The sequence below is a fragment of the Chanodichthys erythropterus genome, chromosome 9, assembly GCF_024489055.1.
Source record: "Chanodichthys erythropterus isolate Z2021 chromosome 9, ASM2448905v1, whole genome shotgun sequence".
Lineage (NCBI taxonomy): Eukaryota > Metazoa > Chordata > Actinopteri > Cypriniformes > Xenocyprididae > Chanodichthys > Chanodichthys erythropterus.
Window position 1 is genome coordinate 33371804 of NC_090229.1, and position 25548 is coordinate 33397351.

Consider the following 25548-nt stretch of genomic DNA (forward strand, 5'->3'; position numbering starts at 1 on the left):
TAAAAAACAAATACAGTAATACATTTTTACTGCACTTTTATTGTTTTATGTAATTAAAAATCAGCATAAATTCATACTACTATCATGTATACTTTATAAATTTACTTAATATTTTAAATAGTACATTATAGATTTATTTTGCTGTCTAAACATGCTTAATTTAAATAATGTTACAATGAAAAGAAAACAGGTTATTTCTGTCAGATTCATCATTATAGCTCTAAGTATGTTACATTTGCACATCTGAATGGGGAAAGCATCACATTGTCACATTGTCTCATTGCTTGTGAAAACCTGAATGTATTGCAGTTATGAAATTATATATAATAGTTTTAAAATCTATTTTTCAATAACCTTTTAAATTATCCATATGTTAAATCACCTTTTTTTTTTTCATTTTGACCCTTAATAAGAGTTTGCTCCAACTGAGTATTTTCCTAATAATCATGTTTAGCATGAAAGCCAATGAAAAGCAAGCAGACATAAGCTCTAAATATTGAATGAGCAATAGCTGATCTCGTGCACAGTGTTTATGGAAGAGCAGTGCTAGTGTACAGTGTTTAATACAATCTAATGATGTTTTTCATTTAGCACATTAGTGTTGGGCTCATATTATACAGCTGGACGTTAAATCCAATTGATGCTGGATTATATTGCACACAACTGTAATAGAATGTTTCTATACTATTTTCTAGCTATCAATAAACACTGCACATTCCCTTTATTATGTTTTTAACAGGCAGCTCGAGTACCAAGATGCTGTTATCTCTGCTGTTCACAATATCCACTCAATCTCTTATTAAATGCAGTATGTGCAAATTCCGTCCCAACTCATGAAACACGTAACTTTTGCTCGTGTAAATTTTCAATACAATTGTCATTCTTCATTTGCCGCCTTAGCATTTCATCCCATAAATGCAAATGAGGCATTAAGGGTGTAGTTAATATACACATGTGCATCATACACTTTTTCACTATGACACTAAGAGTTATAAGGTGTAGTTTATATTATATAGGGTGAATTTTAGGTGTGTATCCACGTTGCTCTTTGTGGAAAGGTGTTTTATATGAGTGTGAGACTGGGGATTGTTCATATTTTTTATGTTTAATGTTGAAACAGCCATGATTGTTTGGTGGCCTTGAATGAATTTGGAAGCACTTCTCTTTTGGAAATACTTGAGTTATGCAGAACACTCACTGGTGTAGAATCTCTATGTAATAAATGAAATGTTTAAAAGGTGTCATTGTATTGATTTTTTTTTTTTTTTAACTATATAATCCGATATAACTAAATAATATGTATTAAATACTAATTATGAGTAGGAGTAGTACATTTCATAGGTTACTCAGTAGTAAAAAAAAAAAAAAGCTCTTTTTCATATTTCCAAAATATTTCTAAATATATATACAGTATCTCACAGAAGTGAGTACACCCCTCACATTTTTGTTAATATTTTATTATATCTTTTTATGTGACAACACTGAAGAAATGACACTTTGCTACAATGTAAAGTAGTGAGTGTACAGCTTGTATAACAGTGTAAATTTGCTGTCTCCTCATAATAACTCAACACACAGCCATTAGTGTCTAAACCGCTGGCCACAAAAGTGAGTACACCCCTAAGTTAAAATATGTCCAAATTGGGCCCAATTAGCCATTTTCTCTCCCCCGGTGTCATGTGACTCGTTAAGGCCCCGATATACTTCAAACGAAATTGAAGAACGAACTGATGTGACGTCATTTCGAACAAAACAGGCCAAATAGTTTTGTGTTCTTTTTGGAAGTTCGAAACGGTTTACCAAAGAGAACTTTCAGGAAAAGTTCGCTCCAGCTGCAAAACACCTTCATACTACCATTGGTCCGTGACGATAATAGGTGTGCGCCGAGGCTCTGTCTTCTTTCACGTGGAAGTCTTCTCTGGCTCATTTCGTCTGTAGAGTTTGTTGAGATAAGATCTCCGCGGGTGAAAACATGAACACACTGGATAGCTGCTTTATAGTACAAAATGAAGTTGTGCTTCTGATCACTGTTTTTCATGTTTGATACTGTAAAGCTGCTTGCTTTTAAGCAATTTATTGAATAAAGTGCTATGTAAATAAACATGACATGACTGGAGTGCTAATTTTGCAGAGCTCGAGCTAACATACCAATGTTGTTATGATCAGACGCTTTTCTTATGCTTTCTATAAAAATTAATATTCAGTGAACTGCGAACAGGTGCGCGTGCCAGAAGGGAGCGCAAGATTCAGTGAACTGCGAACTGCGTTTCAGTGAATTGCGAACAGTTGAGTGTGCCAGAAGGGAGCGCGAGTGCATGGAAATATTAACGAAGGGCCTTGCATCACCAGTGCAGACCACCATCAGAAGCTGAAAGCACGCCTGGCCTCGGCGATTTACCTGACTGAATTTGGTGAGTGATGGTTTCAATAATTTTAATATTTTATGGTATATCTAAGTTAAGTTACCCAGGAGCTCTGTTGACATAGACTTGGCTAACGTTAGCTACAGCTTGATGAATTGAGTCATTGAACACAGCAGGAGGGAGCACAACGTTAGCCAGCTAGCTAAAGCTCCGGTGGAAAATTATTAGCTAAATACTGTTTTTGAGGAGGTAGATTTTGAGGTGAGGGGACTGACTAGGCAGAAGGTAAAGTGGTCCACCGTTCTATCAATAAGCAGACCTGCCAACCTGTACGTAATTTGCGTAGCGGATACGCATTTTGACTTCAAAGTACGCTGGTATGTTTTCTCACTCCTTGACGCCTCTGTGCACGCGCAGTCCTCAAATCAAGCAACAGCAAAAGAAGAAGAGTTCGACCAATCATAGCGCTAGGTTCTTCCCCCAAATAGCAAGTGGGGATGATTGACAGATGCGTAAAGCCTATCATTAAAAAGAGACTGAAAATCAACACCAATAAAGATTCCCACTTGATCCCCCTTCATAATACTTAGTAAGGAGGCCATAATAATTTTTGACTCATGGCTGAAGTTAAGTTTCTCCAGCTTTCCCCAGGTTGGCAAAAAAAAGCATCTCAAAATACATCAGATTGATGCTTTAAAATATGGAATATTTAAATTTTTCTTACAGGGGAGCATGCCCCCGGACCCCCCTAGAGGGGTAATATCCTTCTCACCTTTTTCACCCCTGACCCGTTTTCATGCCTGCTCTCTCATACTGGTCACTGGAAGTTCAACATGGCACCTCATGGCAAAGAACTCTCAGAGGATCTGAAAAAAAGAATTGTTGCTCTACATAAAGATGGCGTAGGCTATAAGAAGGTTGCCAAGACCCTGAAACTGAGCTGCGGCACGGTGGCCAAGACCATACAGTGGTTTAACAGGACAGGTTCCACTCAGAACAGGCCATGTTCAGACCATACGCCACACACTGCATCAAATTGGTCTGCATGGCTGTCATCCCAGAAGGAAGCCTCTTCTAAAGATGATGCACAAGAAAGCCCGCAAACAGTTTGCTGAAGACAAGCAGACTAAGGACAATGGATAACTGGAACCATGTCCTGTGGTCTGATGAGACCAAGAAAAACTTGTTTGGTTCAGATAGTGTCAAGCGTATGTGGAGGCAACCAGGTAAGGAGTACAAAGACAAGTGTGTCTTGCCTACAGTCAAGCAAGGTGGTGGGAGTGTCATGATCTGGGGCTGCATGAGTGCTGCACTGGGGAGCTACAGTTCATTGAGGGAACCATGAATGAGCAGAGCATGATCCCCTCCCTTCGGAGACTGGGCCACAGGGCTGTATTCCAACATGATAACGATACCAAACACACCTCCAAGACGAGCACTGCCTTGCTAAAGAAGCTGAGGGTACCTAAACCCTATTGAGCATCTTTTGGGCATCCTCAAATGGAAGTTGGAGGAGCGCAAGGTCTCTAACATCCACCAGCTCTGTGATGTCGTCATGGAGGAGTGGAAGAGAACTCCAGTAGAAACCTGCGAAGCCCTGGTGAACTCCATGCCCAAGAGGGTTAAGGCAGTGCTGGAAAATAATGGTGGCCACACAAAATATTGACACTTTGGGCCCAATTTGGACATTTTCACTTAGGGGTGTACTCACTTTTGTGGCCAGCGGTTTAGACATTAATGGCTGTGTGTTGAGTTATTATGAGGAGACAGCAAATTTACACTGTTATACAAGCTGTACACTCACTACTTTACATTGAAGGAAAGTGTCATTTCTTCAGTGCTGTCACATGAAAAGATATAATAAAATATTTACAAAAATGTTGGGGGTGTACTCTTCTGTGAGATACTGTATGTGTGTGTGTACGCTTGTAATATACAATAGACGTTAACTCACTGCTTAACTACTAAAGTACAATGTGTCGTTGAAGAAATCAACTCTAGTCATTCCAGATTTTTATTTATTTATTTATTTTTGTTACAATTACGGACATGTCTGAGAAGTAATTCTGCTTTTTTGTCATTCCACCACACAACTTTTGCGAATGTTCGTTGGAACCATAGACTAAAAAAGGTTGGACTAGGGTTTCGGAAAATACAGAATCGTTGAACTATTAACCATGGTATAACCTCCATTTCACTACAAATACCATGGTTAAACTATGGTTAGTGTAATAAAACTATGGTTAATTTGTGGTTACCATGCTTTTAACTATAGTAACAGTTTTTTGGTTTTATTCATAAATTATTCGTGGTTAATTTTCGTAAGGGTTAATAACGACGCAATGTGCGACCTTAGTTGACTAACGATGCTTTTGGGAAACACACCCCTGTTAGTTCAGTGTGGAGTGTTTGTAAACTTTAGAGGATTAGTTCACTTTAAAATGAACATTACCACATGATTACTCACCCTCAAGCTATCCTAAGTGTATGACTTTATTCTTTCAGATGATACAGTCGGAGTTATTAATAATCACCCTGATGCTCCAAAGCTTTATAATGGCGGTGCACGGAAGTTGTATACGGAAGGCGAACTGCGAGGGGGCTAGATATTTTATTTTATAACTTGTTAAATATGTATATTTTTCTCACACAAATGCATCGCTTTGCTTCAGAAGGCCTTTATTACCCCCCTGGAGCCGTCTGGAGTACGTTTATGATGGATGCACTTTTTTGAGTTTCAAACAGGTGGTTTCCGTTCACTGCCATTATAAAGCTTAGGAGCGTCAGGGTGATTTCATGAATTGTGTTCATCAGAAACAAGAAAGTCATACACCTAGGATGGCTTGAGGGTGAGTAAATCATGGGGTAATTTTCACTCTACACTGAACTAATCCTTTAGTTAATTTATCAAGACATTAATCAAAGAAAAAGAATAAACACTGCCATCTAGCGCTCTAATTGAGCGAAAATATTGCTACGTACTGTTTTTGTGTAGTTCTTCCTCCAGGGGGCGCTCGACGGCTCAGGAGCCGCACCAAAAGTCCTTTTCTTCGGTCGCAGGCAGTTTTCAAATGATTCTTAACGGTGTTTTTATACTAAACACCAGTAATCGACAAAAATTACTGAAATACTTATTCAGTAATCACAAACAAATGCGATCGGTCCTTTACATTAGGCTAACGTTATAGTCTTTGGTTCCACGTGACAACACGATCTAGATTTGTAAATAATGATAAACAGCGAAGATTTAGAATAGGAAAATTATTGAAACATTTAAAAACTACGTCTGTGGTAACCAGCGACCAGTATCATCAGAGATGGTATCATGACTATCGCCATTCTGCTCTCCTGTTATTTCTGTGAGGGTTCGCTACGTCATCACTTCGCGACTGCAAAACAGTTCTTGGGAGGATCCCACATGGTCAGCAGAACTGTACACTGTACGGTTTAATTTTTCGTTTATGAAAGCTGTGCATGAATACAGGCAGTTATCATAATTGTAAGTGAGTGAAATAAAGGTCTTCGTGGCACTGACACAAGCCAGGAGTCAATATGGCGCTATTTATGATAAATAGGTATGTATATATTACATTAAAAGTATATGTTGTTCGCTGCACATTTAGTTAACAGGCACAGAACTTCTTAGAGTAAATTGTTTGGCCAGTTTAATCATAAGTAATGACTCTCACTCTCAGTTGTATAGTCTGGCATATGATTCTCTGTTTATCTTTACACTTCATCTGAAATTACTTAACTAATTGTATAATTATGTGACTTCATTAAGTATTTATATTTTTAAATGAGTTTCACATTGCAGAGCTATTCAAGTAAATTGGTGAATTAAAGAATGAAAAACATACATTAATATAAAACGGGGACAAAATATGGCTTTTCAATTATACATTGATCTAATTTAACCTAAAATCTGTGTTGAACAAAGTTATGTCATCAACCCATCATCTGGTGTGACACCCTGTCTATTGTGTTTACCTGTGATCAGGTATTTAGGGGAGGAGGAGGACTGTGAATCTAGCAGAGAGTCTCGATCCAGTGCTTTGCTGGCTAAACTTCAGGAGCAGGTCAAAGCCAGAGAACAGCAGAGCATCTCAAACACAGCTGAAGAAGATAATGACCACCATCAGAGTGATAAAGAACAAAAGAAAAGAAAACGGCAAGAGGCTGACGGAGTGCAGCATAAAACAAAGAAGAGTGACAATGTTAAAAAAACTGATCTTGATGATGAAGCTGCCAGTTCAACTAAAAAGAAGAAAAAACACAAAAAACTTAAAACAGTGTCCAATGAAAATGAGAGCGTCAATACAGGTAATGCTGACTTACAATCTTTGATTTTTTTTTTAAAGTAGTCGATCTTGTTGATTTGGTGTGCTTAAAATATTTTGGCACTTTTTAGAAAAAAAAATAGGGTATTCCATCATTGCTTTTCTTAAAACAATAAAGTCATAAATCCCATGTTCCTAAATCCCAAATATATTAGATAAATGAACATTGAAAAGTAGCTATGAATATGACATTTCAAAATTTGGCATATCATATTATGCCAAAATATTATATTTAGCTGTATGCCACATTTTTTGCAGCCCTGTTACTGCATTGACTTTCCTGCATTAATAAATTGAACATTCATATTCAATCTTTTTTTTTTGCAGCAGCAGCATAACAATAAGACAAGTAAATAATATGAAATTTTCTCAATTTTTACACTAATTTAGTGTTTTACTCTATTTATCAAGCTCAAATACTTGACCCAGTTACCAAAGTTATTTTAAGAAAAAATTCTTTTTTTTTTCTCTTTTTTTAAATAAAATACACATATTTCAGTGGCTACAAATCAACATTTCCAAAACAGCTACCAAGGAAATTTGCAACACTGTTACCAGTTCTACCTTGTCTGGCTATCACCAGACCAAGCTCAATTTAAAATTGAACATTGGTCTGGGGAGTCTGTATGTATTTTCTACTTCACAAAAGCGGTGATCAACGAGCATTAGTCACGCAATTGGATAGTCCTTCAACCAATCAGGTCAACGATCCGGGTGATCCGTACTTTGCAGAGCGATGCGAAAACTCCAGACAGGTTTAGTTTGTATTGGTTTGTAGCATTGATCAGCGGTTTGCAGAAGCAGCAATGGCATCGAGCAATTTTTGCAGGTTGTGCAAAAAAACATGAAAGTGAGTGGTATTTACACCCACTCGAGCGATTTGTTTGCTAATCTAAAGAAGTCATTCAGCATCGTCGAGAGGTTAAAAGGTATTGGATTGACGATCGTGCTTGCTGTCGCTTCTCTATCGTCATCGTGTTATACGCCAATAGCAAGCAAGGTGGATAAGCCAGTCTGTGATTGGTTCCCGCAAAAGTGTAACGGAAGCAGTAGAAATGAATGTACGGGTTTCCAGACTGAGTTGCCGGGCGAAATCCAATCGCCGGCAGATCAGGCTGGGTTTACCCATAAGTTCTACCATATTGTTTTTGTTGTTGTGTCTGCATACTATTTATTTGTCAGTGTCATTAAAAAAAATCACAAAAAACAGGGTCTAAAAATCAGGGCAACTGTTTTAAACTCTAATTTTGGTAGCAGAGTTACAAAAATTGCAAACCTCATATAAAATAATAATAAAATTAAATAATAGAAAATAAAATGGCTCAAAAAAATGTTATTTGAAAGTTAAAGGATTAGTTCACTTCTAAATTAAATTTTCCTGATAGTTTACTCACCCCCATGTCATCCAAGATGTAAATGTCTTTCATTCTTCAGTTGAAAAGAAATTAAGTTTCTTGAGGAAAACATTCCAGGATTTTTCTCCATATAGTGGACTTCAGTGGGGTTCAACGGGTTGAAGGTCCAAATTGCAGTTTCAGTGTAGCTTCAAGTGCAGCTCTACATGATCCCAGATGAGGAATAAAAGGGTCTTGTCTAACGAAACGATTGGGCATTTTCAAAAAAAAAAATCTATAAAAATGTATGTACTTTTTAACCATAAATGCTTGTCTTGCACTACCTCTGCGATGCACCATGCATGGCGTAATCTCGTTGGAAAGGTCACGTGTGACGTAGTTGAAAGTACAGATCCAGTGTTTACAAAGCAAGACTAAGTCAAATGCCCTTTACAAAAAAAAAGGTAAAACAACATTTTTTGGATGATTTTGAAGTTGGAGGAGAAAATGAGATGGAGTTTTTCACCCTGCCACGGTACTTCTGCCTACTTCACACGTGACCTTTCCAAAGTGATTACGTAATGCGTGGCAGATCGCAGAGAAGTGCAAGATGAGCATTTGTGGTTAAAAAGTATATACATTTTTATTTTTTTATTTATTTTTTTTTTAGAAAATGACCAATCTTTTCACTAGATAAGACCCTTTGAAGCTGCACTGAAACTAAAATTTGGACCTTCAACCTGTTGTACCCTGGTGAAGTCAACTATATGGAGAAAAATCCTGGAATGTTTTCCTCAAAAACCTTAATTTCTTTTCGACTGAAGAAAGAAAGACATGAACATCTTGGATGACATGGGGGTGAGTAAATTATCAGGAAATTTTAATTCAGAATTGAACTAAACCTTTAATCACTTCTTTTAACTGAGCATTTGTTGGGTAATAAAAGACTTTATTAAGATTTCGAACTCTGTTTTTGTGGAAATTGCTTTATACAGAAATTTATCATTCATTTTAGGAGATAATGAATCGGATAATAAGAAGTCTGTAGAAATCACAGAAACAACTGAAAGTGTCCCAGAGGAAAGTAAGAAGACTGAAAAAGCTGTGGACCCTCAGATCGATCAGATCCAAGCAGAGACAGGAAGCAGCACCTCCCAGACCGCCTTCCACATCCTGGGAGGATTCAAAGAGAAGACTGTGCAAAAGGTAGCATGGTAAAATATCTTTAAGTTCTGAGTGTAACTGTATTGAGGGTTATGTCTTGTAAAGAACTGTTTTTGCACAATTGCAGGTCAGAAGAGTATTGCCTCAGTGGTTGGCCCAGCCTGACGTCATTCAGAGGGACATGAAGAATAACCTCATTCCCATCAGTCAGGTGCCAGGAATCTGTCCAATATTGCTGAAGAAATTAGAGGCTAATGGAATACAGAACTTCTTTCCAGGTAAGTACATCAGCTCTGACAAGGATAACTTTATTTAACTCTGTTCTACATTTATGAATTTGCCATCATCTTTCATCTACTGTAGTAACTTCATTTAGTGTTCACGTTTGATCAAGAACTCATGACCTTGACGTTGCTAGTGCTGTGCTGTGTTTGTGTTTTTCAGTTCAATCTGAGGTCATCCCTGCCATTCTAGAAAGCGTGAGCTCAGGGCTGCTGCTGGGTCCTGGTGGCTACAGGCCCAGAGACATCTGTGTTTCTGCACCTACTGGAAGTGGAAAGACATTGGCGTTCGTCATACCTGTTATTCAGGTACAAACAATGAATTGCATTAGAATGCATTTTTATTTCTCTCTCCAAAAGATTGGCATTGGAACTTAGTGACTTAGTGGTTAGCACATGTGCTTTGACGAATAGACGTGCCCCATTGTGTCATATTTTGGATTTTTGTCATGAAACCTGTCAAGAACATTATTCTTATTATCCAAGGCAGCATTTATTTAATCAACATACAGGAAAACATTAACATTGTGAAATATTAATAATATTATTATAAATATTATCTAAAAGTAGTTGGATTACATTACCTAAAATGTGTAATGTAACAGATTACATTACTAACTACAATTTTTGTCATGTAATTTGGAGTCAGTAATTGACTACAATTTGCAATTTTTAATCTACCCAGCACTGTATATGTGTGTGTGTTTGCTAACGCAGGCATTGTCCAAGCGTGTGGTGTGTGAGGTCCGTGCACTCGCTGTTCTACCCACCAAGGAGTTAGCTCAACAGGTAATGATTTTTTAATCCTTGATTATTTATCAATTAATTATCTACATAACTGCCTATGTTCATTGTTCATCCTTGATTTCAACCCCACAGGTGTCAAAGGTGTTTAGCACATACACTGAGGGCAGCAGTCTAAAGGTGGTCATAATCGCAGGCCAGAAATCATTTGCTGCAGAGCGAGCAGCGCTCTCTGAAAGCAGGTGAGTGTTTGTAGGCTAATTGATAGAGCTGCTTATTTGTTTCAATTAGAGGTCATGATTCTCCCACGATTCTGAACAGACCACTAAACGAAATAACATGTAATTTACTAGAGGTTATGACAGAATTTTAATTGCTGCAGTCTATTTTAATTTTATTTTTTTTTTAAATCGGTTTGAATGAATGATTCAATGACTCACTCATAAATACTTTGCTGGTTTGATTAGTGGATGAATCAGCGTTTTTGAACGAATCTCTTGAATGAATGATTCAATGACAAATACATGTTTTAACAGTCACTTGTGGACTCAAATTCCTTTCAAAATGTGATTTTCTCTATTTTGATCACTTCCGTAGGCATCAGTGTTTATATCCAAACTTTTATCCCAGTACTTCTGTGATAATATGAATCTTAGTAGTAACACGGAAATAACAATACTGTTTCATACCTAGATAGCCTAACTGCTTTCTCTGGGTCAGAGGCAGTGCAAACGCAGACTTGAATGTTCTGGTGTGATTTTGTCAAAGGTTTAATAGACAGGCAAATCATTGTCATTTAGAATGAGATTGTGTGGGTGTTTGAATTGAGATCACAATCTTTTAATGATTAAAATTGTGCAGCTCTACTCATAGAGTAGGATAACAATAGATGCTTTGACTCACTTAAAATACGTGACTAATGACCACCCAGAGTAGGTGAAACTACAAGTAAGTAATAACTTCAGTTAAACTATTTGCATCTTTGTGTAGGGGAGGTATTAGCCACAGTTTGGCAGATATCGTCGTGGCCACGCCGGGCCGACTGGTGGATCACATCAACAAAAATGACAACTTCAGTCTACAACACCTACGATTCCTGGTGAGTTTAATTAGCGACATGATAGTATAGTAACCCATACTCTGAATTAGTTTCTGTTAGCTTTGAGGTTATCTAAATGCTAGTATACTCCTAAAAATAGCTTTTGGCAGATATTTTGGCATATACATTTTGAACATTCTAATACATTTATTAAAGGGTTAGTTCACCCAGAAATGAAAATAATGTCATTTATCACTCACCCTTGTGTCGTTCCACACCCGTAAGACCTTCGTTGATCTTCGGAACACAAATTAAGATATTTTTGTTAAATTCTCGTTGAATACTTGAACTCACATGAACTGATTTAAATATTTTTAGTACCTTTATGGATCTTGAGAGGTTCGGTGGCTTTGCTCTCAATAGTGGCCTCCCTGAGCCATCGGATTTTATCAAATATCATAATTTGTGTTCCGAAGATGAATGAAGGGATTACGGGTGTAGATCGACACAAGGATGAGTAATAGATGACATTATTTTCATTTTTGGGTGAACTAACCCTTCAAACAAGAACACATTAAACTGTGAGTATTGAGGAATAAAAAATGAGGATTGAGGAAGGACAAGTTTATTGACAAGACCGTATTTAGATTAAGGGGAACCAAAGATTATTATCTCTGTTTTGTCATTAATTTGGAGTAAGTTATTTGCCAACGACATTTTAAATCAAGACAGTCCAGCAAAGGCTAAATAGAATGACCAGATTTCAGAGGAAGATATAGCTCTTTTTCAGCAGCATACAAATGAAAGGAAATATAGTGTGTCCTGATAATATTTCCAAGGCGAAGTATATACAGATTAAAGAGAATCAGCCCCTGAATGAACCCCACAGACAATAGGAGCTAGGGATGAGGAGAGTTTACTCACAGCTACAGAGAAAGTCCTAAACAATACATGATGTTAAAGTCAAACTACTTGTGTGTGTTTATAAAGTGTGTTTAAATAATCTAATGTTGTAGATTATTGATGAGGCAGACAGGATGATTGACAGCATGCATCAGTCCTGGCTCAGTCAGGTGACTAAAGCAGTATACAGAAACCCAGGTGACACACAGATGTCTTTCTTCAGAAGAATACTGCCTGGACCAATCACAGTGGCAAGGTAGGATGTCATCTTCTTTATCCATTAGTAGGAAAACATTTTTCACTTCCAATCAGTTCGATGGTGTCTGTGCATACCTTAACGTTAAACTTTTGAGTAAGCTGGGTCTTGCTCAAACAATCAGTAATACACCCGTCACAACTAGAACATGTGACCTGTATTTCCCTTTAATTACCAAGCCTCTGGTGGCCTACCGCAATCAATTCTGTCTCAAAAGTATATTTGCACTCACATAAAAGGTCTCTAACATTGTGTTTTGTGCCATTGCTTTGGCAAAGCATCTGTCAATCAAACTAAATTTGAAATCACAACATGGTTTTGTGCCCTTTTAATTCAGCTCATAATCTGATGTTTTCCAAGTCTTTTAGAGCAGCTCACTCCATCCCTGCATGTGCTGCGAGTTTAATACACGGCAGTTATGCTTTTTCATATTTTGATGTAATGTAATTACAGCATTTCACTAGATTTGTTATGAGAAGCATTTGTAAACCTGCTTTCACAGAAACTGCAAGGTCTCCCTACTGTTTTTCACCAAAATAAAAGCTTGAGGATTTAACTCTTGGAAGTGAAGAAATTAAGACAGTATTGTTGTAATTTTACCTCTGTAATGTAAAATAAAATAATAATTAATATACTTATTTTGAAATATGTTTCATTTACATTTATTTTACAGTGCATTTGTTTTAAAAAAAGTACTGTATAACTTTCTTAAGGATAATAATAATGATGATAACTACAACAATACAAATAATAATAATAATAATAATAATAATAATAATGTATTATAAATAATAATGCCCCAGTCGAGGTCCACTCCCCGTAGTCTCACAGAATTTTGTGGGAAACACTGCTGTGACTGAGCTCAATCATCAACACGACAGCCAGTGCCACAGTTTCCTCACAATTATAATCACGATTATTAATCATGTTTATTCTATCAAAAGAGTAATGAAACTATGGCTAATTTGCAAGTTCTTTACCAACCTACACTTCACCCAAAAGGCCTGTAGGTGGCACAAAGACTTAAAACTACGAAAAGCAAAGGCAGATTTTTTTATCACAATTATTAAAAATTGTCATGGAAACTCAAAAGCGACTTGGGATCAGATTAATAAATTAACAGGTAAAACTTCTTCTAGTAATAATTCAATACAGCTAAAGATTAATGGCATGCTTTTGCAGGACCCATCTGCTGTGGTACAGACACTAAATGAGTATTTTGTTGATTCTGTGGATACCATAGCTAAAAGTTTCCCTGTGAAATATAACAACTTACTTGTCATTACTTCAGGTTTGTTAATTGAGCCCCCACTATATCCAAAATCTGTATCTATATCCGATGTGGAAAGGCAATTATAGAGCTTAAGTCTTCAAGAGCAAAAGATGTGTATGGGATGGATACACTTATGCTAAAACAAATAGGTCAGTCATTTAAGGGTCCATTAACACATATCATCAATGTGTCACTAGATCAAGGGAAATTTCCTGAGGCATGGAAAATTGCTAGTGTCATTCCTATATTTAAAGGTGGCATCTCCCTTCTTACATCTAATTACCGACCGATTAGCATTTTGCCAACAGTATCTAAAGTTTTTGAAAAATTGGTTGCTAAACAAATCATCAATTATCTTAATTGCAGTTCTTTTCCTTTGCACTCAATGCAGTTTGGATTTAGGGCTTATCATTCTACAGAGAGAGCAACATGTTATTTTCTGGAAAAGGTTAAATCAAATGTAGACAAAGGAGGGATCGTGCAAGGAATATTTTTCGATCTTCGTAAAGCATTCGATACAGTCAACCATTCAGTTTTACTGCACAAACTTCATGCATTTAATTTTTCTTCAAAATATATTAGTCTTATTAACTCTTATTAATCTTTTATCTCGTTCACAAAGTGTAAGAATTGACCAATATAATTCTACCCCCTTACTATTGTCAACTGGTGTTCCACAGGGTTCAATTTTAGGTCCAATTCTTTTTAGTTTATACATTAACGAGTTACCATCTCTGTGTAAGAACTGTGACACTTTGATTTATGCAGACGACACAGTTATTTTGGCCTATGGAAAATCTGCAGAGGAAGTTGCCTCTAAACTAACTAATGCCATGTCATCGATTTCAATCTGGCTTCAACAATCCTGTCTGCAATTGAATATATCTAAAAGAGTTACCATGTTTTTTTCTAAAAATAATATAAATATAGAACCTGAAATTTTTATATCTGGAGAAAGGTTACAGGTCGTCACAGAATATAAATATTTAGGATTATATATAGATTCAAATCTTAATTTCAAAACTCACATCAAAAAAGTTAGTAATAGGATTAAGTTCGGTTTAGCAAATTTCAGATTCATTAGAGATTTCATGTCAACAGAAGCTGCTAAATTATATTTCTTTTCCATGATTTTATCCCACATAACATATTGCTTAATAAGCTGGTCCAATACTCACTCTACAACAATAAAACCATTAGAAAGATTATACAAACAAGCATTAAAAATACTGGATAAAAAAACCATACCACTACCACCACTGTAGTATTCTAAGGAAATATCAGTTACTTACCTGGGACAATCTAATTAAATTTAAAAACATTTAATTTATAAAATTTATAAAATTAGGTATGGCTTAGCACCTCCTCCACTATGTGATTTTATACATTTTAGATCCAGTGAGGTTAGGGTAACTAGAGGGGCAGTGAGGGAAGACTGCATCATACCCCGGAGAAAAACAGCTTTTTTCAGGCCGTCTTCTCCGTAAGAGCAGTTCAGCAATGGAACACAGTGCCGGCAACCATTAGAGAGTCTTTGTCATTCTTTTCATTCAAAAAAAATGCAAAAAAAATGGCTTGTAGAGAGAGCCAAACTTGTGGGCACTAATGCTTCTATGTGTGTATTTAAATATTATATTGTTTTTATATTAATTGCATTTATTAACCATAATGGTTTTTTTTTGTGTGTGTGTGATTTTGTACTTGTGATTATTTTTAAAGGTTGCCTTGTTTAAATCTGGTTGGGGGACTACCAATGAAAATTAGCACTTTTGAGCTAACTCGGGTACATTTACATTGTTTTAATGTTTATTAATGTACATTGTCCCCTTTCAAATAAAGAAATATATAAAATAAATAAATTTAACCAACTATGTTAACTTCGTTAGATGGTAAATCAATACAAAACATGGTTTTGGTGAGCGCTTTGTAATATGTATTCACATTAGATTTTAAAGCAACACAATTCGTTTGCAATAAGACAAACCAGATTCAAATTGCCCGGCAAATTCGTAAAGTAAAGAAAAATCATTTCTAGCTGATCAACATTATGAAAACTGGTAAAACCTTTAGGAACTTCAAAAGATAAAACAGCGAAATTCCTAATATTACTTCCAATATTTCCAAATTATGTTCATTTTCATAGAGCGGGCCAATACCGTGACGATTATTTAAAATCAATCGAGAGAAGCAGATATCGTTATCGTGATATGATACGATTAATCGTGCAGCCCTAATTTAATTTAATTTGACTTGACATTTGATATTCAACAGTATCCTTGACAATTATTCAACAGTGCTTTTGATCTGCCTGCATTGACACTATTCTTTAAAAAGAAAAATTATATACCAATTATCAATGTAAAGCTGCTTTGACACAATCTGCATTGTAAAAAGCGCTATATAAATTAGGGTGACTTGACTTGACTCAATATTTATGACTGTTTGTTTGTATGTATGTCAGTTTGTCTCCACCGCAGATTCCTCTGCAGAAGTTGCTGTTTTCCGCCACCCTCACACAAAACCCTGAGAAACTACAACTGCTGGATCTGCACCAGCCTCGACTCTTCAGTTCCACACACACCTTTTCAGAGACCCCTCAAAGCCAGGACACATTTAACTTTCCTCAGGGCCTCTCTGTGAGTTTAACAACATTTCCTAAATTTTGTAATCAGACACACTGGTACAGTTCTCCTTTGCACACCTTTAACATATGGGAATGTCTTATGCAGGAGTATTACGTCTCCTGCAACCAAAGCAACAAACCGCTCATCATCCTTCACTTCCTACTTCGGCTCAAGTTCAGTCCTGCTTTGTGCTTCACAAACTCCAGAGAAGGAGCACACCGGTAATGATGGATTTAAAGCTCCAGCACGATGCAGATATAGGACTTACATATTTATACACAGGGCTCCAGGCTGTGACTAAAATAGTTGCAAATTTAAAAAAACAAAAACGTGCAGCATTGAATAGAAATCTAGTCGGCACTGGAAGTAGAACTGAAAATCTGGTTAATATTCACCAATCAATCTTTTCAATCTGTCCATTTAACTGAATCAATTTAGCATTTTTTTTACGTCACTAGTTAAGTGTTTATTGATGTCCCTCCATGACATTCATTACATTACATTAATTACTTTAGTATAATATTTTGATAAATATTGTTGCTTATTCAGCAATATGCCATACAGTATATGTCAATTATTATTATGATTTACACATATACACTTCCGTTTAAAGTTCAGGGTCTGTAAGATTATTTAAAATGTTTTCAAAGTCTCTTATGCACATTAAAAATACAGTAAAAACTAATATTGTAATTTTGTAAAATATTATTACAGTTTCAAATATTCTATTGAATATATTTTAAATATTATTTTAAATATTTATTTAAAATCTTATTTTAAATATTATTTACATATTTTAAATATTATTACAGTTTAAAATGTTATCTATTTGAATATATATGTAAACAGTAATTTATTACTGCGATGCAAAGCTGAATTTCTCAGCATCATTACTTTAGTATTCAGTGTCACATGATCCTTCAGAACTGTAATTTGTGCCAATGTAAAATACTTAACTGTCACTTCCCACTTTTGTCGCTTTGAATTTAATGCATCCTTGCCAAATAAAAGTATCAATTTCTTCTTTCTTTTTTTTTTAAATCTTAGGTAGTAAATTCAAAATGTATGGGTATTTTAGAAGCCAGAGGCTTCCTAGTCATTTTCAGAGGAGTCTGAAGGAGCCCCCGAGATAATTCCTTTTAATATCAGTGTGAATTATTAATCATGAACAATTCACAAGGATTTTTCACATCAAAGAAACCTAACCACACAGATTAGATGGTGTACACAATGAAATTTACAAGTAACAAATATGTGCAGAAACTTGGGTCTTAGCTGTGATCAACTGAACGTAAAACATCTGTATTTTTTTCTAACTAGACTTTATTTGCTGGTGAAGCTGTTTGGCGGTGTGGAAGTGGCTGAGTTTTCCTCTAGACTGAGCCCAAGTGAACGACAAAGAACACTGAAAGACTTTGAGGAAGGGAAGATCCCATTGTACGTATAATGTACGAAATGTAATAATGTACAAAAATAATATATATATATATATATATATATATATATATATATATATATATATATATATATATATATATGTGTGTGTGTGTATCCCTTTAAATAGGGAGAAGAACCATTTCAAGAATAATTTATGCAATTTTATTTTGTTTATTTAAAAAGAATTAAAAGAGAAGTTTCATGTCCATCCTTCAACTAGTCGAGGCTGTTTTATATACAGTATCTCACAGAAGTGAGTACATCCCTCACATTTTTGTAAATATTTTTAATTTTTAATTACATCTTTTCATGTGAAAACACTGATGAAATGACACTTTGCTACATTGTAAATTAGTGAGTGTACAGCATGTATAACAGTGTAAATTTGCAAATTTTACACCCCTAAGTGAATTTACACCCCTAAGTGAAAATGTCCAAATTGGGCCCAAAGTGTCAATATTTTGTGTGGCCACCATTATTTTCCAGCACTGCCTTAACCCTCTTGGGCATGGAGTTCACCAGGGCTTCGCAGGTTTCTAATGGAGTCCTCTTCCACTCTTCCATGATGACATCACGGAGCTGGTGGATGTTAGAGACCTTGCGCTCCTCCAACTTCCATTTGAGGATGCCCCACAGATGCTCAATAGGGTTTAGGTACCCTCAGCTTCTTTAGCAAGGCAGTGGTCGTCTTGGAGGTGTGTTTAGTGTCGTTATCATGTTGGAATACAGCCCTGTGGCCCAGTCTCCGAAGGGAGAGGATCATGCTATGCTTATTCATGGTTCCCTCAATGAACTGTAGCTCCCTAGTGCCAGCAGCACTCATGCATCCCCAGATCATGACACTCCCACCACCTTGCTTGACTGTAGGCAAGACACACTTGTCTTTGTACTCCTTACCTGGTTGCCTCCACATACGCTTGACACTATCTGAACCAAACAAGTTTTTCTTGGTCTCATCAGACCACAGGACATGGTTCCAGTTATCCATTGTCCTTAGTCTGCTTGTCTTCAGCAAACTGTTTGCGGGCTTTCTTGTGCATCATCTTTAGAAGAGGCTTCCTTTTTGGATGACAGCCATGCAGACCAATTTGATGCAGTGTGTGGCGTATGGTCTGAACACTGACAGGCTGACCCTCCCACCCCTTCAACCTCTGCAGCAATGCTGGCAGCACTCATACGTCTATTTCTCAAACACAACCTCTGGATATGACGCTGAGCACGTGCACTCAACTTCTTTGGTCAACCATGGCGAGGCCTGTTCTGAGTGGAACCTGTCCTGTTAAACCGCTGTATGGTCTTGGCCACCATGCTGCAGCTCAGTTTCAGGGTCTTGGCAATCTTCTTGTAGCCTACGCCATCTTGATGTAGAGCAGTGGTCACCAACCTTTTTAAGCTCAAGATCCCTGACCTCGACCTTTTTGAAAGACAAGATCTACTTGATAGAAAAAGACAGCCCAGATTGTATTTAGTATTTTTTTCATGGTCAGTGTAGATTCTGATTTATTTATTTATTTTTACAAGTAAATTGGCCAATTCTGATACTGGTTGCAGATATTTATTATTAATATTATTATAATAAACAAAAATACATAGCCATTTCAAATTAGAGGGAACCACTGCTTTTTAATCACAATCCAAACAAAGATGCTACGCACGTTGCATGAGCAGTTGTTTTTTATTTGAATTAGATTTAATTTCAAGATTTAAAGCAAAAACAGAACGGTCTGACTTTATCTTTGTGAAATTATAAATGCTACACACACACAAAAAAGCATGAAACAAAGACAGCAGGCTGAATGAGACACAAATTCACTCTCTGACAGCAGGTGGCGTTTATGGAGCAGCAATGATACAGTGTTTCCTTGGTTACCGCTGTAAACATAGCTGAAATGCGCTAATAATTAGCTACTTTATTCTGAGGTAAGAGGAAAATAAAATGCCATTGTCATCGAAATCTTCCTGAAGACTGATCTCCTTTTAGAGATGAATTCATAATCCCTCACCTTAAATTCAATATTTATATTTTCTTCCTATATTTCGAGCATCGTGAACAGTGAGCTGCTCTGCCTGCCAAGTTACAGAATTTTCTCGTCCTCGCGCCTGTCTTCAGCGTCTCTGGCCTCTTGTTAACGGCCGTTTACAGACTTGACATGATGTGGACTATTTACCTTTATCTGTCTGTCCCAGTAGCTCCAGAAAGTAACATAAAAATAAATACAAAAATACAGTACAAAGACTGGAGAAATGTAATGTATTTTTGTAATGTATTTTATACTCATATTTCTGTTATTTTTGCGAGCTACTGGAACAGTGATAAAGATCGACCAGTCGATCGCGATCGATGGGTTGGCGACCACTGATGTAGAGCAGCAATTCAGATCCTCTGAGAGTTCTTTGCCATGAGGTGCCATGTTGAACCTCCAGTGACCAGTATGAGAGAGTGAGAGCAATAACACCTTGAAATTTAACACACCTGCTCCCCATTCACACCTGAGACCTTGTAACCCTAATGAGTCACATGACATCGGGGAGTGGCTAATTGGGCCCAATTAGGACATTTTTCACTTAGGGGTGTACTCACTTTTGTGGCCAGCGGTTTAGACATTAATGGCTGTGTGTTGAGTTATTTTGAGGGGACAGCAAATTTACACTGTTATACAAGCTGTACACTCACTACTTTACATTGTAGCAAAGTGTCATTTCTTCAGTGTTCTCACATGAAAAGATATAATAAAATATTTACAAAAATGTGAGGGTGTACTCACTTCTGTGAGATACTGTATATAATATAATATATGTATGTATATAATATGTATGTATGTATACATACCTACATACATAAATATATTCTGTGTGGCTGTAATGATGAACAATGTTGATGTTTTTCATTTTAGGTTGATAAGCACAGATGCTGCTGCCAGGGGCATTGATATCAATGGCGTAAAATGTGTCATTAATTATGATGCTCCTCAATACGTCCGAACATACATTCACAGGCAAGTCGAAATATTACAATAAAAATCCAATAAATCCATTGATTTGATTTCAGGATTATGATTTACATATCACATCTTTACTGCATTTTCATTTGCAGGGTGGGCAGAACAGCGAGAGCAGGGAAAGCTGGGTTGGCGTTCACCTTCCTTTTAAAAGTGCAGGTCAGGTTTTTGTCATAAATTATTGATGATTTGGTTGTTTGTTGTTTCAGTCAATTAGCAAATCTTATTATGAGCAAAAAACAATTTAAATGTACAAATAAATAATTATGAGTGACTGTGATAAGTTTCTCTTTTGCCCTGTTTCCACCTGGTTTTAAGATGCATTTTGGTCGCTCAGATCACAAGTAGACGAGGGAGACACATACCCGTTTCTCTTTTGTCCACTTTCATCCACTTCTGTCCTGATTTCTTCGAGGGGAGGGTCTATGTGTGGGTAAACATATGGGCTTTTTCAGATCTTTCGATCTAATGGACAAAATAAGCTCACGCAATCTACATATGAACGCATTCTGAGACGATGGAAAAACATACACAGAGCAGCAGCTTTCGTTTCTGCTCTGACAGCCGCAAGATCACGCCGAATGCTGTGAGCATATGTTAGAAATCAGGAATGGTGAGAGAACATTGTGTTTGGTACATTTTTCGTCTTCAAACCAAACTTTGGTCTTCAGCCAACAAAGTTTAAAGGTGCCATTGAATTTTTTATTTTTTTTTCAAGATGTAATATAAGTCTAAGGTGTCTCCTGAATGTGTCTGTGAAGTTGCAGCTCAAAATACCCCATAGATTTTTTTAAATACATTTTTTTAACTGCCTATTTTGAGGCATAATTAGAAATGCGCCGATTTAGGCTGCGGCCCCTTTAATTGCTCACGCTCTCCGCCCCCTCCCGAGCTCTCGACTCTATCACTGCATAAACAAAGTTCACACAGCTAATATAACCCTCAAAATTGATCTTTACAAAGTGTTCGTCATGCAGCATGTCTAATCGCGTAAGTATGGTATTTATTTGGATGTTTACATTTGATTCTGAATGAATTTGAGGCTGTGCTCCGTGGCTAACGGCTAATGCTACACTGTTGGAGAGATTTATAAAGAATGGAGTTGTGTTTATGAATTATACAGACTGCAAGTGTTTAAAAATGAAAATAGCGACGGCTCGTCTCCGTGAATACAGTAAGAAACGATGGTAACTTTAACCACATTTAACAGTACATTAGCAACATGCTAACGAAACATTTAGAAAGACTTCATCTGCCATTTTTCACTGTTGTCCTTGCTTGCTTACCTAGTCTGATGATTCAGCTGTGCACAGATCCAGACGTTAATACTGGCTGCCCATGTGTAATGCCTCGATCATGGGCTGGCATATGCAAATATTGGGGGCGTACACCCCGACTGTTAACTCTTGTTATTCAACTATGCCGAGGTACCATCAATTTTCAATTCGATGGCACCTTTAATTCCTGTCTAGCGTGCTTCCCATAATGTTTACGTATTAGGTCAGTGGGCGGAGAGCAGGTGGTCTTTAGTGGCTGTTCAAACTCATTCAACCATATGAGTGTTTACACTACGAAAGCAATCCGGTCAAATGCTTTTTCGGCTCAAAACATTTTAAACCGCGTTTACACCTGTATTTAGTGTCGTCCACTCGTGATCCGATCAACCAGAACACATCTTAATACCAGGTGGAAACAGGGTCTAACTGATTGTCATAAAAATTGTGCTTCAATACCTTTAGTCTTGGTTCATCTTTCAGGAAACAAGGTTTTTAAAGATGGTATCAGATGCTGGCAGTCCTGGCATAAAGAGGCAGCTTGTGCAACCAGAAAATCTTAAAGGCATGGAGGCTCGCTATGAGCAAGCACTGGCTGAGCTGGGCATAGCTGTGAAGGTAAAAGCAAAGCTTCAGAGCTGTCTGAGACCTTATTGGCAAGTTTTCCAGACATGGATTAAACCTATTCCTGGATTACAGAAGTGCTTTTACTGTTGGACAAGGTTTAATGTTTGTCTGGGGAGCCTGAATTATGCAAGTTTTTATCAGTAGGGAATCTAAGGGTGCGTTCACACTTGTCATGTTTGGTTCGATTAAAAAGGAACCCTGGTGCGGTTCATTTGAACATGTGTGAACGCTGCCATCCGAACCCTGGTGCACACCAAACAAGCGGACCGAGACCGCTGAAAAGATGGGTCTTGGTCCGCTTCCAAACGAACTCTGGTGCGGTTCAAATGATATATGAACGCAACACTGACCAAAGACATGTAACCGAACCAAAAACAGCAAGATGAGACCCTAAAATGGACAGAATCCTCACGCATGTCGGTTTTTCTTGTCATAGACGCAAGTTTGCCCATGACAGGCATCAGACGCGCGTCTCCACACAGCAGATCATTTGTGTGTATGACGGCTGGATTCCCGCCGCTGTTTTGACTACTTTGCACATTTTATAAGCTCTTCACGAGTTCCCAGCTGGCCAAAATACCATCACATGCAGGCTACACACCACTACACACACACAACGAGCACATTTATCTCAGAAAACAACATTGTTTTGGATGTTCGGTAAGTTCTGCCTCAAAATAGGCAATACGTCATAAAATCCGACAAATCACGTTGTGAATGTATCCCTGTGCCTTTAGGTTCGGTATCTTTTGGTTCGGTGATAAAATTGCCAATCTGAACGCCAATCGGACCAGGACTAAATGTTTTTTTTCTTCTTTGATCCAGACCAAATGAACCAAACTACAAGTGTGAACACACCCTTAGAATCCCTTAATCCTCCTAATTCATGAGTGTGATTATAAATTGGACTAACAGGAATATGGATTTACTAAATTGCTGTTCAGAGAAATCACAGCACAAAGCCACTTGGGGAATCTCAGTAGTTCATCATATAGTTCAAAATATAACTAATTAATTTTTCATTAATTAAAAGTTCATTTGTTTCTGTATTTAATTTTGATTGAATTTGCTCATTTATTCTGTTTTATATTTTAGAAATATTTTAATCAGAAATATATTAAATTCATTACTGTCGATTTGAAATATAAAATTTAATACAGCACCACATTTTCAACAAAGTGAAATTTTGAAATAATAACATCAAATCAAAAACTACTGATATTTATTAATATTTGGCTCCATTTTGAAGGCTTTAGGATAAATTCTGGGAGGATGATTGTCCATAAAATTAAAGTTAATTAACTAAATTTCTATAGGCGACATTTCAAACATTGTTTGCTATTATTATCTTAATGTTTATGGTTAAATGATACTGATCAAATGTATTAAAAACTACACTAAACTATAGGAGTTACGTGAATTTCGTTCCATTTTAATTCCACATCCTTAAATTCAAAATTGAATTACAATGATGCATGGTGTTTCGCTACCTCAAATTCTACAGAAAAAGACTAAAAATGTCTGTTAATTGGTTAACTATGTTATCTTACCATATATAGTTATAAACTGTAAATGGTTTAAGTTTGCAACATAGGTGAATGCAATTAATTATATTTAAAATACTGTAAAAATTATGGTTTATGGAATTAAAAGGTATGAATTGTTGTATAATTTACTGTGAAAAACAGTAAAACGACATGAAATGATTATATTTTCAATAATTTTTTTTTTTTTTTTTCTCATTTTTGTTATTAAATGTTTATTAGGGTGTTTTCTGTTACATTTTATTGAGTTATTTGGTTAATGTTTATTGTATTATTTTAGTGTCTCATGTTTAGGGGCATCTGTCTAAAGTACTATCCATGTTTTATGGACAGGCCACTCATAATGAACTTTGATTCATCATGTGGCTTTCTGTTTTGGTTATAAAAGTTATAGAATATATACAGGCACCAATATGCCATTCTACAATACCAGAAATATTGTCACCATATGCTGCCTTGTTTTTGGTTTTTTTTTTTACAGTAAACTTAACATTATTTTATTTATTTTTTTTGTGTACTTTAAGATTTAATGCTATAATGTTGGTATATCTTTGTTTTTAAGGAGGAAAAAGCGAGGAAGCGTTTCTGAGCAGGAATTGACTGAGCTGTACATCTGTTTGCCTTTTGAAGAATGATTTCACGCCTCGTTTCTCAACTCAATTTCTGAAATATAGTGTACAATGAGCTACAAATGTTTTTAATAAAATTTGAAAAGACTCAAACTTGTTTGTTAATGCTTTGAACTGAAAACGGTAAATTGTATGCCACATAAGCAGTAAGAGGCTCTTATTTTTAATTTTTTAATTTTGTTTAATAGTATTGTTTGTTCAAATGTATTTAAATAATTGCAGTTTTGCAGGGCCAGACTGTCTCAGTGATGCTTTAATACCAAGACATCAGGTTGAATGTTGAATATCTATGTTTTTGATCCATGTTAAATTACGGTCATTTAAATAATCAGGACCTGCTATTAACATCCAGAAAAAAATAAAATATATATCATAAATAAATTTTTTTAAATTTATTTCAAAATGTCTGTTCTGGCAGTTTTTTCTTGCATTTTAGACTTTAATGTAGGGAAATTGAGAATAGGTCACACAGGGAAGCTCTGTATTTCATTAACTGGTTTAGCGGGTCACGGTTTTCAGTCAAAAGTTCAAATACACAAATTCTTGTTTTCTCTGGCAGTGGTTTTGCATGTTGATCTTAAAAACCAAGATCAACTAGTAATTCCTATTTATTTAATTTGATTAAATTAAGATTAAGGTATTTTGTAAATTTTGTCCTCCATAATACAATAACATTATTATCATATTTTTATATTTTCAGTCAGGTAACAAGCAAAC

General features: G+C 36.3%; 1 protein-coding gene across 1 annotated transcript; it reads left to right on the forward strand.

Moving 5' to 3' along the window:
- Nucleotides 1-5361: 5361 nt before the first annotated feature.
- Nucleotides 5362-25088, forward strand: ddx51 (DEAD (Asp-Glu-Ala-Asp) box polypeptide 51). Its single transcript, XM_067394029.1, has 16 exons — nt 5362-5938; nt 6364-6686; nt 9053-9243; nt 9329-9479; nt 9646-9791; nt 10200-10271; nt 10362-10468; nt 11217-11325; nt 12282-12424; nt 16159-16333; nt 16427-16542; nt 17642-17758; nt 20653-20754; nt 20853-20916; nt 22515-22649; nt 24765-25088. Exons 1-16 carry the CDS (start codon nt 5916-5918, stop codon nt 24789-24791), a joined length of 2001 nt encoding a protein of 666 aa, XP_067250130.1. The 5' UTR covers nt 5362-5915; the 3' UTR covers nt 24792-25088.
- Nucleotides 25089-25548: the final 460 nt, after the last annotated feature.

Excerpts from the sequence above, each read along its gene's own strand:
- ddx51 (XM_067394029.1), top strand. The coding sequence starts at position 5,916 with ATGGCGCTATTTATGATAAATAG. Across the intron at positions 9,244-9,328 it reads AAGAGAAGACTGTGCAAAAG|GTCAGAAGAGTATTGCCTCA; the intron begins GTAGCATGGTAA and ends GCACAATTGCAG. Across the intron at positions 9,480-9,645 it reads AATACAGAACTTCTTTCCAG|TTCAATCTGAGGTCATCCCT; the intron begins GTAAGTACATCA and ends TGTGTTTTTCAG.